This window comes from Neolamprologus brichardi, chromosome 23 (genome assembly GCF_056152115.1).
Source record: "Neolamprologus brichardi isolate AB-2024 chromosome 23, ASM5615211v1, whole genome shotgun sequence".
Classification (NCBI taxonomy): Eukaryota; Metazoa; Chordata; class Actinopteri; order Cichliformes; family Cichlidae; genus Neolamprologus; species Neolamprologus brichardi.
This window is the reverse complement of record NC_142125.1, coordinates 36287162-36303176: the sequence shown is the minus strand read 5'-3', so window position 1 is coordinate 36303176 and position 16015 is coordinate 36287162. Positions and strand designations below refer to the sequence as shown.

General features: G+C 42.0%; 1 protein-coding gene across 2 annotated transcripts; it reads right to left on the bottom strand.

Moving 5' to 3' along the window:
* Positions 1–3284: 3284 nt before the first annotated feature.
* On the bottom strand, positions 3285–15361 carry LOC102780126 (MSL complex subunit 3-like). 2 transcript variants are annotated; one of them, XM_035909886.2, is made up of 14 exons: positions 15108–15361; positions 13152–13234; positions 12946–13041; positions 12654–12748; positions 12472–12569; positions 12121–12249; positions 11733–11890; positions 9941–10099; positions 9602–9837; positions 9421–9510; positions 7931–8040; positions 7658–7760; positions 7488–7572; positions 3285–4539 (listed from the first exon to the last, which is right to left on the bottom strand). In XM_035909886.2, the coding sequence occupies exons 1-14, from the start codon at positions 15204–15206 to the stop codon at positions 4440–4442; spliced, it is 1641 nt and encodes a 546-aa protein (XP_035765779.2). In that variant the 5' UTR covers positions 15207–15361; the 3' UTR covers positions 3285–4439. The 2 variants fall into 2 exon arrangements, with proteins under 2 accessions (XP_035765779.2, XP_006795743.2); XM_006795680.2 differs by having other exon boundaries at positions 7658–7757.
* Positions 15362–16015: the final 654 nt, after the last annotated feature.

Sequence of the window (16015 nt, the reverse complement as noted above, 5' to 3'; positions counted from 1 at the left end):
CTGTCTTCTCTCTGGCTGCAGTTAAGTACTGAAGTCAATGAAGAGATGAGCAAAAAGTCAAAAGACTGGTCAAAGCGAACATTAGACAAACGAGACGAGGATACAGATGTGAAGTGAAGAAAAGAAAAGAAACTTGGGGACATAAGGAGTGAGATAGAGAGATAGGGGAGTGGGATGGGAAAGCAGAGGCTGGCTTTTCCAAATGGAAAAAAAGAAAAGAAAAAAAAAGCACATTCAGGTGAAAGGTGCCGGCAGCAGCACTTACAAGGTGATAGCTCACATCTCATTATGCCCCATTTCCTCCGCTAACAATTGAATCATGTGGTAAGCTGATAGAGACAACGATGGATGGGAAATCGAATTGAGATGCTTGAACTGGTGGCTTCTGTGGCTACGTGATAGCAGCAGGCAAGAGAGTGCCGTATCAGGTTGCACTGATAAGCGGTTCATTACAAGAAGTCTGACCCAGTCCAAATACAATTAAGGTTCGCCACTGAAACCCATTAGAACTCTGATACGGGGAAGCCAGCATAGCCAGTTTCCCATAGGTGCACTAGAAGTAAAGAGCATAACTCTGCAGGCAGTAAAGATGTGTAATGTATCAAAGAGACGAACAAATTCTCATTTTTATTTAACTCTCGTGTTGTTTTGCAACTGTAGATTACACAAGAAGAAGAAACTTGGCTGGTAAAAACATTTGTATCAGCCAAACCCTAAATCACCCAATATCAAGCATGTCTAGGATAAGTACTGAGAAAGCATATACACTGTCAGTTTTCTAAAGATCTATATAACAATAATAGTCTAAAAATGATGTATGTATAAAACTTTTTCATCAGAAAGCCATCTAGAGCTTTAGATTAGAATCAATAAGGCTTATGTTTTCACTTGTCTAAATAATCATATGTTAATATTCTGCTTTACGACAGCAAAAACAATTACAGAGGAAACTATTTTCTTTGTATGAGATAAAGAAGAAAGGATCAATACCACTCTTATTCCTATAAAGAAAGGCAAATTATCAGCTAATCTAGCTACATCCATTGATTGTGTGGGTTCAGCAAAGACATCAACACTTGCTAACAATTTCCAGAGAACAAGAGTTGCCAGACCTCATTTTTCTGATGTATGACAGTCAACTTAATTCTGTTTTCTTACTCCTCCTAGTTTGAGTGCAGAATCTTAGCTATGGTGGCCATTGTAGGACAAACATGTTTCAATCTCTTTTAGCCATCTTTGAAAAGTGTAGGCTGTCAGTTTACCTCAGCTGTCAAAATGCTGGTGGAGAAGCCGCTAGATGTCCATTCCTTTGCGAAGGAAGTCTGTTATGAGTCACACTTCTGATACTGAGGTGACTTGCTCAGGATATCTTGCTTTTCTCTCAGTATGAGGTGTGTTTTTTGCCACTGTTAGCCTTTGTTAGCTGGCATTAGATCCACCTCAAAGTTTTATCCCCATAATGTTGCAAGAATATAATCAAACTGATTATCAGAGAGAAATTGGAGTTGTGTTGGTTGGTCCAGAGCGATACAACTTAGACTTCACTTATTCATTTAATAATTACTTTAATAGTAATTCCACATTTGTGAGAAAAGAATGGATTTGTGGGTTGAGCAGCAGAGTTGAGCACTCTTCTGTCAAACAGCGTATTCTGCTATTGACTCTTGTTTTTAGCGGTCAGTTGGTGTCTACAAGTATGCCGTGTTTGACTGATCTGCTTTGGCTCGTGCCACAGTGCGACTTAAAGCTTGTGTTCCTTTTTGTGCCAAGTTTATAAACAATATACATACCAGTAAAGTGCTAACATGCTGCTGCTTCTTCAGCAGTCAAACATTAGTGTTACAAAAACACATTTTGATGTGTTTTTGTAACAGTGAATTCACTCTCTGTGCTGCTGTTTACTGCTGAGGTGACAGCTGCAGGTTACAGCTCTGAAACATTAATGGTGACTAAAGGAAATGTTGACATTGATCCACTGATAAACTAAAGCAAACTGAAATGTTTAAATTATATGTCTGTTGTTTTAATTGATTGAACAGCTGTTGGTGATAAATAGCCCGACCAGTTTTCTAATCCATGTTCAATATCAGCAGTGGAAGGGCAGATAAAAAACAAACAAACAAACAAAACAAAAACAATTATCCCAAGCTGAATTTAAATTCCAGCAACAATCTGACATTTGTGATGTTGATAAGGGACATAATAAAAAAAAGCACATTAGCCCAACAGGGGTGTAATGTGTAGATTCACAGCACTTAAAACAGACTAGGTAGAAGCACAAGGTTTTCATTATATTTACAATCTTACACTTGCTCCGAACTAGGAGCAAGTTACGTGTTCAGGATAAGTTACCATGGCGACTTAGTTTGGTTTCGTAACACAAAAAAACTTTAGGTTTGGCATGGCTTACTAACCCATGCATCCCCGTTGAAGTAGACTCTTTCTGCTACCTCCAGGGTGTATCCTGCCTGTATCTCCTCCCTGTGAGAGCTCAGATGTGATCCTGAATTTGACAAGCAGAAGAAAATGACTGGATGGGAATTTTTCTGCTCTTACAGCCACAGTGGCCCCTGTAAACTCACTCCAATCCCAAGACAAAAAGCCTTGCGGACTAGTCTTCTGACCTCATTCCTAAAATCCACTGAATGATGTGGTGACATTCCTGACTTCGCTATGACAAGTATTTCCAACTTTTCCCCACACATTAAATCAAGTGCCGTTTCAGAACCCGATCTAAATAAGTGCCAAAAACATGGCCCCCTCTTGAGGCGAGCACTCAGAGCCTCATCCACATTCAGCAGACATCGATCAGACCAACAGTCCAGCTGGCTGTGGCAGTATCGTACACCATCAGTTAAACATATCTTCCCGCTACTGTAGTTATTTTATTCTCTCAGTCATTTTATCACCTTGGATGACTGCCGGTGGTGCCACACTTAAACAGCACAAACAAGCACCAGGAGTTTCAATAAGGGTCACTTTTTATTTGCTGCAAGACAGAAGAGTCCTGTTGACAAAGACAGCGGAATCAAAATGTCAAGCTGTGGCAGCAACTTCCACCGCCTCAATTTTAAATCATCTGCTGGGTGCTGACAAGCAAGGTCGAGGCAGCTAATAAAATTCTCCTGTCTGTGTCCAACTTTAAAGTGCTCCATCACAATCCACTTGCGTGCTTCCTGCTAATTCATCTTATAGTGAAAAAGGTGTAAGAAGCGCATACACAAAACTGGCAGGGGCACAAAGTCGTCTCGCTGCCTCGCGCTTATGTAAATAAGCTGCAAGCCTTCAGAAAATGTCTTTATTTGAACTATGAACAGAGCTGGAAGGAAACAAAAGCGTTCAAATGAAACAGAAAAATTCAGACATCCTGTGCATAGCGTGTGCAGCCAAAACAAACTGAGGTATTATTGGAGTGAGCCAGTGGTGTGCAAAGAAATATAACATGCTGATGAACAGGCGTTTAGCATTTATTTACATGTTCACAATTTCACGAGTAAAGCACATCGTTTCTTTTGCTGCATCAAAAATTGTACATTTGTACATAAAATTCAAAACTGAACTGGTCCAAAAAAGCTTCAGGGTCTAGAAGAACTGTGCATTAAGACTACCCGTTAACTGAAGATGAGCTTTAGGACAAATTGCACCCGATTCTTACTGACAGGAGGGAAGAAACGATAAAAATCAGATGACTGACAGTTATCAGACATGCAAAACAAAGCAGGAAAGCAGATCTCAGGACACTGAACAGACCATAAAACTTTCAAGAACCTAAAGAAATCAGTCCTGAATCAAAGTTCTTGAACAGTCCGTGAATTTGATCAGCTCAGTGAAAGCAGGAAAACATTGAGGACAGTGCTAATGCAGCCTCAGGGAAAATGTATACAGAAGGTTGGTGGCAGCACCGCCACAAATAGGAAGCCATGACTTGGACAGGGCTAAGCTTAAAGACGAAAAACAAACAAACAAACAAAAAACCCCAAGCAAATCTGCCTACAAAGCCCTTGCGAGTATCCCAAATGGGTTCATCGGGAAGGCAGACAAGCAGAGCACCGTAATGTGGTCGCAGCTCTGAACTAGAGTGAAGAAAGCGAGGCTTTGATGGTTAGCAGTTTTCTAAGATTTCAGTCTTACCAAGGGTTACAGAAAGCTGCCCTCGACATGAACCACAGCAAAGCGGCACAGGCGCGGCCTCGCGCGCGTGACATTGCCACACGCAGAGCATAGGTGAGGGTTAGTGGGGACAGTAGAAGCAAATGTTCCACAGCACAACACCTGGAAAGCTAATGTTGGGCCACAGGCGAAGAAATCGGAAATCCAGAGAAAGTTGACATTTAGTCCAGTAAACACGAGCTCAGACAGGTCAGCGCTAGACAAGCTGAGGGGGGTGGTTAGAGGTCAGGGAAGAGACGAGCAAAGGGAGGGGGCGACCCAAGTCTCCTTCAGTAAACCGGCCTCGGTTGTTTCATGCTGTAGTGAGCCTCTGATGCCGACACGTATGCGGACTCTGGAAAAAAATCCTCATGGAACTCGGCCAGAAACCTGAAAGAGAGCAAAAAGGAGAACAAATAAATACTCAGAATGAACCATTTTTTTCAGATGAAGACGACATGACAGGCTTACACGACAACAGTGCAAGGATGGTGTTGGCTAGGGCTGAGTACAGTCACTGATTTCTATAATCGATTCAATTCTGATTTACAAGGTCTAAATTTTGACTCAGAAATATTATAATTCTGATCATTTATCAGTACATATCTATATTTTTATATCTTTGTATAAAAACAAAGCTGACACTTGTGAGACTTCAGAGGTGTAAGCATCATAGCAGATGCTTTTGTGTCAAAGTAACTGAGGATAAAATATTTTTACAGCGGATAACCTTTAAAATATCTCAAACTGAAGAAAACCATGAATCAACATATGAACATTACCTGATGCTGCTGAAGTGAAGCAGAGCACAGGTTTTAATATATACACAGCTAACCGTTTTGATATTTAAAAAGTCTACATTTCCTCAATATTGAACAGCAGATATGAGACTTTCTTGTCGGAAGTCATTTTTGAAAAAACAAAACAAAACAGCGACCAACAGCGCTGTACATAAAGGTAGACTGGTGTACAATAAGCAAGCCAATAATGCAGAAAACAGATTTTAGATGGGAAACTGTTCTTGAAGTACACAGAGAGAGAGAGAGAGAGAGAGAGAGAGAGAGAGAGAGAGAGAGAGAGAGAGAGAGAGAGAGAGAGAGAGAGAGAGAGAGAGAGAGAGAGAGAGAGAGAGAGAGAGAGAGAGAGAGAGAGAGAGAGAGAGAGAGAGAGAGAGAGAGAGAGAGAGAGAGAGAGAGAGAGAGAGAGAGAGAGAGAGAGAGAGAGAGAGAGAGAGAGAGAGAGCTGCGCAGGAAGTGTGATTTTATTGTGGTGGAAGCAAAACAGCCAAAGTAAGAGGGAATTAATGACAATGTTTATCAAACGTGAAGCGTAGTTTGGATCTTCTTTTGTTGCTAGTTCAGTGAATTTTAATCAGAGTGACAAAACCTGCAGCATCAGAATCTGTGAGATGTTGGCTTTCAGCCCCAATGGCATGTACGTGTCGTCAGGTGAGCGATCCACACTGTGTTTACGTCTTTCTGAGGAATCAATTTACCTGCTCTCATTTGCAGTTTTAGCTGTTTCGTTGTTGGTGAAATAGCTTTAACCTGAGATTCTGGCATTTTTCTAGCAAAATACATTTAAAAATCCATTCAGGATTTAATGAATTGATATCGCTTTATTCAAGCTAAAATAGATTGGAATCAGAAAATCGATTTTTTTAAACCCACCCCTAGTCTTAGCTGACATCAGCCTGTGTTTTCCTAGATACCCCTGGCTGTGTTGCACATAAATCCTACACTCTGTCGCCTTCTGCCCTCAGCTTGGAGTGGACATTTTGGAGACAAAGCCCACACCCCACCAATCAATCCCTATAACCAATCAATGTGACAGAAAGACCAAGAAGACGACTGACCGACAGCCAGAGAGGGAAAGAGCGAAAAATCCCCCCACCCCCACCCCACCCTCCCATCTAATCAGTAGCGGGGAAAACTAATCTGGAATCTTCTTAGTATCCGCCACTCGGCCAAATCCTCTAAATCTTGCCATCTCATCTTAGCTCCACCGGCCTTCCTAATCTCAATGCAAACAAATTATCCTCATCAGAGCAGAACTTAAGAAACAACAAACAAACTAATGGGACATTGATGGGAAAGCGTGACAAGGAATCAAAGCTCGACTCTTTTGTCTTAAAAACTTTAAATAAAAAGAAAATCGGTATTAAAAAGCAGCTATTTGTTGCTCTGAAAAGTTTGGGGCCTCTTTTGTGCCAGAAATTTAGGCCTCATTGTCATCGTTGGCACTGGATCAGAAACAACACAGGTACATATGCCATGACGTGCCCCACACTTAATCGTATTCGCACTAGCGGAGAAAGAGAGAGTGAGAGATCAACTGTGGCCAAATCCCAGAATGCAATGCACATCAGTCCCTGCGACATCAATCAGTTTTTGCCCGCTAGGCACAATCTGCCACAAGGCTGATTACAGATAAAAACAGAAGAAGAAAAAAAAATCCACTATGTTAGTTTGTGTTCAGGGTCTCACCAACTGCAACATGGTGAACATATTAATTAGACATGAAGGAAACAGAGAGCAACACTGATCCTGGAACAGCTCTGTGCCCTTTAACACAACGATGATCCTTCAGACAAAGAAAGAAGCGATCAGTGAATTAAGAGAACCTTCTGCACATGTTTACCCCACTGCTGATGGGATCGCCTTGCCAAGAGGCACTGCTAATGCTTGAGGTAATAGTGTAATAGTCACACTATGACAATGATGTTTGACACAAGAAAAGGGGCACAAACAAAAACAAAAACCAACAAACAAAAAAAGTGATGCATCCCATCCTTTCCTGCTGCACGCCCCCCTCTCCTCACCTTGTCCTGACAAACTGACCGTCTCCCTGACGACCCTTTAACGACATCCATTTATAAACACTTTCCACTTAAGTGATGAAAGAGGCAACGCCGGCTCTCAGAGCAGAGATCTGTTCCCGCTCCATGCCGAGCTCGGCTCACTGGCTCCACAGCGCTGCTTGATGGCAGAAGGCGGCACTGCGTGCGTTTGATTACAGAACCAGAGGACCTAAATCCCCTCAGGTTTGGGAGCAGCTGAACTGAAGATCACTCGGGAGGATTTAAAGATTAGACTCCGGCGCTTGTGTAACGCCCACTCATCTCCCTCCCTCCAACACGTGCTCCCTCTCACTCCAGCTTTCCCCTCCATGTTCTCATTTACTTGCTCCTCCTTTTCCTTTTTGTTTTCCTGATTCTCAGTTATTTTGGGCGTACTAGTGATTTGTCCATCCTTTTAAACTCTTGCTTTTGTGAACCCAGCAGAACTGAGCGTGAATCAGGTTTGCTGATCCAAGTCTCCTAACTAACAACTGATTACCTGAGGAACTGTTCCAGATGTTTAATCAGGGCTCGGAGACTCCTCTCAGGCAGCTGCATTTTTCCCAGGATTTCAGGAAGCTTCACTAAAAGCCAAAAACAGGGATTATGGGAGTGTTTCAGTGTGGGGAAAAGGCTAGTAGCAAAAACCGTGTCTGGACTAAAACTGACCGAAGAGTCGCAAAAGGTGCTGTGACCCATACAGGTAGGATGGCGGAGGAGGCTGGTCATTCAGAGGGTAGTTATCAGGAGTCAGCTTCCAACTCAAAACCTGCTGGGCAGAGCAAACAGAACAGCACAGTTTAGGAGTTGTGAGTGCAATGTTTCAAACTCCTGTCAACTGGGTGGTGTATACAAATCTACAGCAGCACATTACAATACATAAAATGATCCTAGTGCCTTTGAGCAATTCCCACATTCCAGATAATCACGCAGTTTCATCACCTCATTGAGCTCGTTGTTTCTGCGGCTCTCCAGGCCGTAGAAAGGGCCGCTGCGCTCTTTGCTCGGGGTCAAAGGCAACGGGGAAGAGGAGCCGCTGTGCACTGGAGTCTCTGCGGGACGGGGAAAATAAAAGGAAAGATCACTGCCAGAAAGACAGATCAGCTGATTCTGTTAATTATTCACACATTTTCACAGCTATCGATGATCAACAAAAACATTCAAAGGAAATGATTCAAACTGTTAGAGCTTAGTTATTGTTTTCATTTCATTTGGACCTGTTAAATTCAGTTTAGTTTCAGTTAGTTTCCAGGGTGGATTTTCTTATTACAGCTTAGTCTGAAAATGTCTTTAATTATCACGGTGTGTGTCAGAGGTACGATTTAGGAATAATAATAAAATCATTAAAAACTAATGAAAATAAAATGTAAAGTTCACAAAATAGTTGTTTTTTATTTTCATTTTGTTAACTAAAAAGTTTCTTTACATTTAACTTGAGTTCACTGCAATAACTTTATTGGCAGAGGGCAGCTCGCTGACTTTGAAGAGGGGAAGAATGTGGGAGGACAGAAGTGAGATAACACCACCTACTGGGCTAAACTGGTTACTACAAAATCAAAGTTAGCACTCAAACAATCACTGTGTGTTTACAGGAAGTGCGTTATTCTGATCTTCACCCAATCAGGAAACATGGCTACAATAAAGCCTGCAGTGAGGATGTCGTGTCTCCCCCTTCTGGAAGTGAGTGTAATTATGCAAACATTCCCCTAAGAACATAAAAATAAATTAATCTGCATCTCTGAGGGAAAGAAAGTTTCCAGACTACACCAAATTTGATAGAGAACACCAACGATCCCTTATGAGCGAGTTGTTCAACCTAACTGGGAGCTGCTTTCACAGGAGCCCGAGAGCCGAAACCTCTCATTCTGCTTTTGCAAACTCTTCTTGTTGGTTTGCATTTTGTTTAGAATTACATAGCTTTTAAATTTCTTGAAGGCGGCTGTGTTCTGTTTGTCAATGTTGGGGAGGTTTTATCTGCACAGGCGACTAGATCAAAGAATACGGTTACAGAGAAATGCTTGGTCTCATTCTGTGGTACTTGAGCATACTGTGACCTGTGACAATACAAGCCTAGTAGCGCAATCGTTTAGCAGAGAGTTGCTACTATTGCCATTTTACACATAAAACCTGCTTCAGAAAGTTTAAAAGAAGAACGAAGAACCAGGTGAACACTCGTCTACTTATGTCTTGATGCAATCTCAATCATCCAGGAAAGTAAATCTCCAAAAGTTGATTCTGTTCTGATTTGTCTACTTATGTGGAGGAATTAAGGATTCTAATGAGTTAAATCATGAGTCAAATTTGATTTAGACTTCTGCACGGTGCACGTCAGGTTACGCTGTAGGGTTTCAAAGAGGTTTGCAGCTACGACATTAAAGTGATTCTCACAAACTTACAATCACACAGAGTACTTTCAGAGACGCGGAGCTTACTTTTGTCAAGGTTAAGGAAGAACTTGGGCTGCGACGAGGTGTCGACCACTCGCCGTTTGAGCTGCGGTGACGCCGTGGCGCTGCCTCCACCTATATCATGACATATGTTGCATTTCTAAGTTGAGTTTGTGTAAACACATATAAAGCTACATCAAATCCAGGAGGAACTTAAACTCATTACCCCCGCTGCTTCCCTCAGCTGGACGGTCGCCTCCGGACGTGTTCCTGGTAGAGCGCCTCAGTGACTGCGACTGGTAGGAAATGCAGTCCATATCGGGGTGGCGCCGGCGCTTTGGGGTTGGGGCTGGAGTGGTGGGGGTGGTAGTAGAAATGTCACTTAGGGCTGGCTGGCTGTCTGTGGACTGAGGGGTAGGCGGGTTGTGCCCCAATGGGCTTGGACTGCGTTCTCTTTGGGTGCTTTGGAAGCAAAGGCAAATGCATAAAAAATAAAATAAACAGCACAGCAGTTGAACGCAGTGCTTTCTGATGCGGCGCAAGGGATTCATCGCAGCACACTTACTTGCTCGAGCAGGGGGAGCTTTCATTCATGGCCAGGAAGAGCCTCGAGGAGCTGACCTTCTTAAACTGGGCTTGCTCACAGGGGTAGAGAAGGATCATGGGTAAGGTGAAGTCAAAAGTAATCCTCAGGCCGTCAACCATTTCCTTACACAGCTCCTCACTTTATTAAAAAACAGGAAGGAATAAGAGATGTAACAAGTGTAAGTTGATTATACAGGCCCCAGTGAAGGGAAGCTATTCGAGTGCCCTGTTTCAGGATAATTTCAACAAGATAAATGTTACTGTGGTTTACAGAGAATGGTCAGAAGAAAAGACAAATAACCACTTGTTGCAACCAAGGTGCAAAAAGAGAATCTCTGCTTCTGTAGCTCATCTGCTTCAATTTTTAACATGTTGCATGTCCAGAGGCCCACACCCAGTGCCACTCCTGTCAGCTAAGAAAATAATTGAGGCTAACATTTGCAAGGGCTCACCAAATCTGGTTGGAGAAGGGGGTTGTCCTTCAACGCACATATTAAACAAATATGTAAGACTGCTTTCTTCCACTTGCGCAACACCTCTAAAGTTAGAAATATCCTGTCTCAGAGTGACGCTGAAAAACTAGTTCATGCATTTATTACTTCCAGGCTGGACTACTGTAATTCATTATTGTCAGGATGTCCAAAAAAAATTAAATTAAATTAAAAAAAAAAAAAAAAAAAAAACTCCCTGAAAAGCCTTCAGCTAATCCAAAATGCTGCAGCAAGAGTACTGACAGGGACTAGAAAGAGAGAGCAGATTTCTCCTGTTTTGGCTTCCTGTTAAATCCAGAATTGAATTCAAAATCCTGCTCCTCACATACAAGGTCTTAAATAATCAGGCCCCATCTTATCTTAATGACCTTGTAGTACCATATTACCCTATTAGAGCACTTCGCTCCCGCTCTGCAGGCCTACTTGTTGTTCCTAGAGTATTTAAAAGTAGAATTGGAGGCAGAGCCTTCAGTTTTCAGGCCCCTCTTCTGTGGAACCAGCTTCCAGTTTGGATTCGGGAGACAGACACTATCTCTACTTTTAAGATTAGGCTTAAAACTTTCCTTTTTGCTAAAGCATATAGTTAGGGCTGGACCAGGTGACCCTGAATCCTCACTTATTTATGCTGCAATAGACGTAGGCTGCCGGGGGATTCCCATGATGCATTGAGTTTTTCTTTTTCAGTCATCCTGTCTTCCTTCTCTCACCCCAACCGGTCGCAGCAGATGGCCCCGCCCCTCCCTGAGCCTGGTTCTGCCGGAGGTTTCTTCCTGTTAAAACGGAGTTTTTCCTTCCCACTGTCGCCAAAGTGCTTGCTCATAGGGGGTCATATGATTGTTGGGTTTTTCTCTGTATATATTATTGTACGATCTACTGTACAATATAAAGCGTCTTGAAGTGACTGTTGTTGTGAGTTGGTGCTATATAAATAAAATTGAATTGAATTGATTAATGTCTGATCTAAGTCTCCATTTCTGCCATGACTTTCAGAAGGTCAAATCTGCAGCATCTCTGTGACGCCATCATATCAACAAGAACCAAATGCCATCTTTACATGACGAATTAAGGCAGCGCTGAAGGCAAAAGGGGATCAAATAAGTTCGAAGAAAGGTGTACCTAATAAAGTGGCCACTGAGTGGACAAATTTGTATGTATTAGAGCATGTTTCAGTTTTAATTCCCATTAACCATTTTCTATTGGACACTTGGAAATGAAGACTAAGTGGTTTGCGTGCTTGGATCGCCTTATTTCCCCTCCTGTTTAAAGAACATCAATACTAACCTTTTCTCTGGAGGGATTGGCTGTGGACTGCCGCTCTGCATGGTGCTCTGCTGACGCCTGTACCGCTCGTTGGCCATGAACGCTTTGTTGATCGCAAAGTGTTTGACGTAGGACTCCAGGATGTGCACAACGTTTGTCTGACAGGGAACCATCACGAGCTGAGAGAGGAAAAAAACACGAGGTCAAATACTGACACGCTTCAGTTCCATATCCTACAATTCTTTCCAAACACAAACCAGTGTCAGAAATCTTTGAGTCGTGCCCACTCGTCCTTTAGCTGCCAAGCTAAATTATGATGGATATGTAGAACAAAAACAACCAATGAGCTGTTGACATTTTGTATATAGGCTTTAGAAAACGGTGTGTGCCCAGGATCTGCTGCCCGCACCTTCTTCCTCTTGTTGATGTAGAAGCAGTCATCTTCCAGTTTCTTCTTCAGAACATCGGGGATGTTGATGTCAACATGAACGACCTTCTCCTCACATTCCCTCTTGACATTCACGTCTGCCTCAACCCTCTGATACAAAAACAAATGTACAAATGGAGGATCAATAAAAACAATCGCGTAGATTTTCCGTGGCCAGAAATTCCTCCCACAACCACAGTTGAATTTATCAGCCACAAATTACACATATCAAGGTCATTTACTTCAAGTTAAGCCTGACAGTGATGTTACCTAAAGGCCTGCAATGCAACTAGTGATCTACATGCCCTTGAACCTGTGCCGACCAACTTTTACCATTTTGTTGATGTCCTCAGAGAAGGTGCTGTCCCCGCTATTTGAAGACTCGGGGTCAGAATCGTCCCCGTCGCTGCTTTCCGAAGTTGAAATTAAGCCTGGAGAAAGAACACGTGGGGCTTAACTTGATTGCTGAGGGAGACGGGGAGCAAAAGACAAAGAGATGCAGAGAGATTTCTCACACGCGTCATCGCTGTCGTCCTCTTTTGGGAGAGTCTTCAGAGAAGATTTAGTACCAGACTGACGACGGCGCCTCTTTACCCATCCCTTTCTCTTCCTATCACCGAGAAACAAAAAGAAAAAAAAACTGTCTCAGACTTTTCTACAGACAGACATTCTAAAAGGTCAAATCCAAAACTTGCAGGCAATGAAATGAAATACACCACACTGGACTTTTTAAATCAAAATTTTTCAGAACTTCATCATAAAGTAATTGCTGATAATCGTCAGTAGACGATTAGAACGTGAACTTACATGCGACCTAGAGCTTTGCGAGCCAGTTTACGTTGTAATTTACGGTTTTCCTCGGTGTCCCTTAGGACATGATCCTCTGCGGCCCAACGATCCCAGCTACAAAAACAGCCATATATGCAAAATATATAAATAATTAAAAGTGCGTGGCCTTGACAGCAGTGCTACATTACTGCTTCATACAAAAGCTGATGAAAGGAGAACTTTACCTTCTGTTCCAACCATTGAAATGAATCAGGTACTTCGGGATTCGTCTTCCATGTTCATCTGTACCTATCAAGACATCAAGGACCTGCAACATGAACGCACAGTTAGCGCAGTCCTGCTAAACATCTATTCATAACTTAGCAAGTACCCACCACCATTTTCTGGGGTAATCATTCATTTCCTGTTTTAATAAAGAGTCAATAATCAATAAACGGTTCAAGTACAAGAAGAAAAATAAGGAATTTGCATTTTAGCATAACTAGCAGACCAACAAAGAGATTTTGTATCACTTATTTGTAGCAAGCACAGTGTACATTGTTGTGGTCTGCAGGTGGCACGGCATTGAACACCAACAGACTGAGTAAACTGATCAGGATATATTACATGCCGAGTATTGCAATAGCATATACTGTGATTTATCACCTCTGTTACTTATATCTTTTTTTATTCATTAACAAAGTCATCTCACTTTATGTAATCGTTTGCAGCAAAATGAGACTGTCAACCAACCAAACCAACACTGCCAGTAAAACAGTTATTATTATATAAACTATTACAACTATAAATTATTATAGTTGTAAAGAGATTTCTGTCTTAGTTTTACTTGTGTGACTGAGCCGTTAGCTTGACAAAGCTACCTCCTAATTCAGAGCAAGCTAAGTGTGTCCAGTGTTGGTCGTTTTGTTTGTTAACTTACATTAAATTGGCTCACCCAATATCATGGCTAATAATATAACCGGATGGTGGTGTACTCGTTCTTTTCCCAGGGTATTTTAATTTATTTACCAAAATATTGATATTGTAGCGATACAGGCACACCAGATACCGCCACGCAAAATATTAGAATACTATCACACCCCAAGACATGATGCAAAAACTCCATTTGCTTAGTTATTACCTGCATATGAAGCTAAGTTATGTGTAATACTCAGTCTATAATAATTAAAAAAATCTCTTGCACTTGTTACTCTATAGGGTTATGACTGTTATTACTTTGCAAATCAGGATTTGACACTTGCAACATCTAGACTAAGCAGAATCTTGATGTTAATGCAATCATTATCAATCATAAAGCTATGAAAGAATTATAGATCATAGAAAGTACAAACAAGTGTAGATAAACCCTTTACCCTTGAACCTCTCATAATAAAACAGTAATTACCCAACTTATAACTAAAGCTAAATACTTACAGGTTTATCGGGATAAAAAGTATCCACGTAAATCAGCTACATTCTGACACTAAGAATAATCATTTAATATAAGACAACTGCAAATAACTGTTAATGCTAACCACTAGCTAGCGCAGGTTAGCAACAGCCATGCTAGAGTGGAGTAAAGACTGTAGCTTTCTTGGAGCGTTAGCTTACCAGCTAGTCAGGCAGCAGAATAGCCACCAGTCTGCTGGACAATTTTAGCCCGCTTAAAAAAAACGAAGCAAACAACTAAACTGAAATAGCCAGACAACTGTGTGTGCAAAGTTAGCAGCCCTGCTGTCGTGGTGCGCTTGTTGGTTGGTGTGTTGACATTAATCTGCTTTGCACGGCAAGCCGCCCGGCTAATAACTCCCTTACTGCTGTTTAAAGATGATTCTAATGCTAACTGACTGCAACAGAATTTTCATGTGAAATTCCCCTTTCAGCAGCCTCCTCCACACAAACAAACCGGTAACATTACAAAACGTCAAAGTTGTGTTGACTTTTTTTTCTAAATTGTGACCCGCGAGCGACACACGGCTAATCAAACACACCCGGAAACCACGCGAAAAACATCAAGAGAACCTAGCCTGGGCGTTATTTGTGCAAGCGTATTTTCCTGTGGCCTAAGCAGCCATCCCAAGCTAAATTTAGAGTCCCACACCTTAAAGAATGAACTCTGCTTTCCCCCCTTAGAATGAATTACACGTTTATACAAAGTCGAAAATCCGACCAGTCTGCATCTTTCTGTGCAAAACATTTACCTTAGCGTCATACAACACTTTAGCCTTGGTGGGGTCGGGTTCAAAGCACAGGACTCGCTCTCCTTTGTGAAATTGATATTTAATTCCCCGCGAATTCATTTGTTCATGGCGACGTGTGGGAGAGGAGGCATCGATCTGAACCCTGTAAACCCCTTAACCCTTTCGTTGCCAGACTCTTCCCTGTGAAGGCTCTCCCACCAAAACACACTGTGGAAGGATGGCGCTGTTGTGGGATGAGATGCTGCTAGTCTTACTGCTGCTGATGCTCTGGCTGCTTTCAAGGACCGCTCGTAATTTCTCTAGTCGACACCGCGCGGGACCACTGTGGGTCACGCGCTTACTTGTGGTTACTTGTGGATAACAGGTGCAGAGGCAGCGAGTCAAATGCATTTATAAACCCCCCCTCCACGCACTTTCATTACAAACTCAAGCTGGAAACTATGGCTCTTGTGAATTTCGGCAGCCTTGCAAATACAATCACAAATGTCCCGCGTGACAGTGAAGGCAGCACATAAAAGCGTAATGAGCTTTTGAAATGAGCTTTCAGGGACACCGTACAGATGGTCTAGTTTCAAAGACTCACCAGAAGATGTCAGTATTTGACTTTTTTTTTTTTTTTTAATCCAAACGAAACTGACTTTGTTAGTGTAAAAGAATGGCGTTGTTGTAGCTGCATCCCTCAGAAAGTTTCAGGATTAGCACAGCAGTTTAAGGAAATAGGGTACAATGTATTAACTTAAACGCCTTTTTATAGGGTGCCCACTCAGCTGACTGATACACATGATTGGGAGGCTTTAAAGCAAATGAAAAACAAAGGCAATACCTGAAACAAATATCACTCACTTGAATAATTCCTCCAATGTACAATCGACTTCAGGAACTAAAAATGCTACACATACGACACACAT

Bases quoted from the DNA above. Each gene is read 5' to 3' on its own strand.
- LOC102780126 (XM_035909886.2), bottom strand. From the start codon at position 15,206: ATGAATTCGCGGGGAATTAAATATCAATTTCACAAAGGAGAGCGAGTC. The intron at 13,235-15,107 runs GTAAATGTTTTG...TTCATGTTGCAG, and splicing joins AAGTGTTGTATGACGCTAAG to GTCCTTGATGTCTTGATAGG. The intron at 8,041-9,420 runs GTAAGCTCCGCG...CCCGTCCCGCAG, and splicing joins CTTCCTTAACCTTGACAAAA to AGACTCCAGTGCACAGCGGC.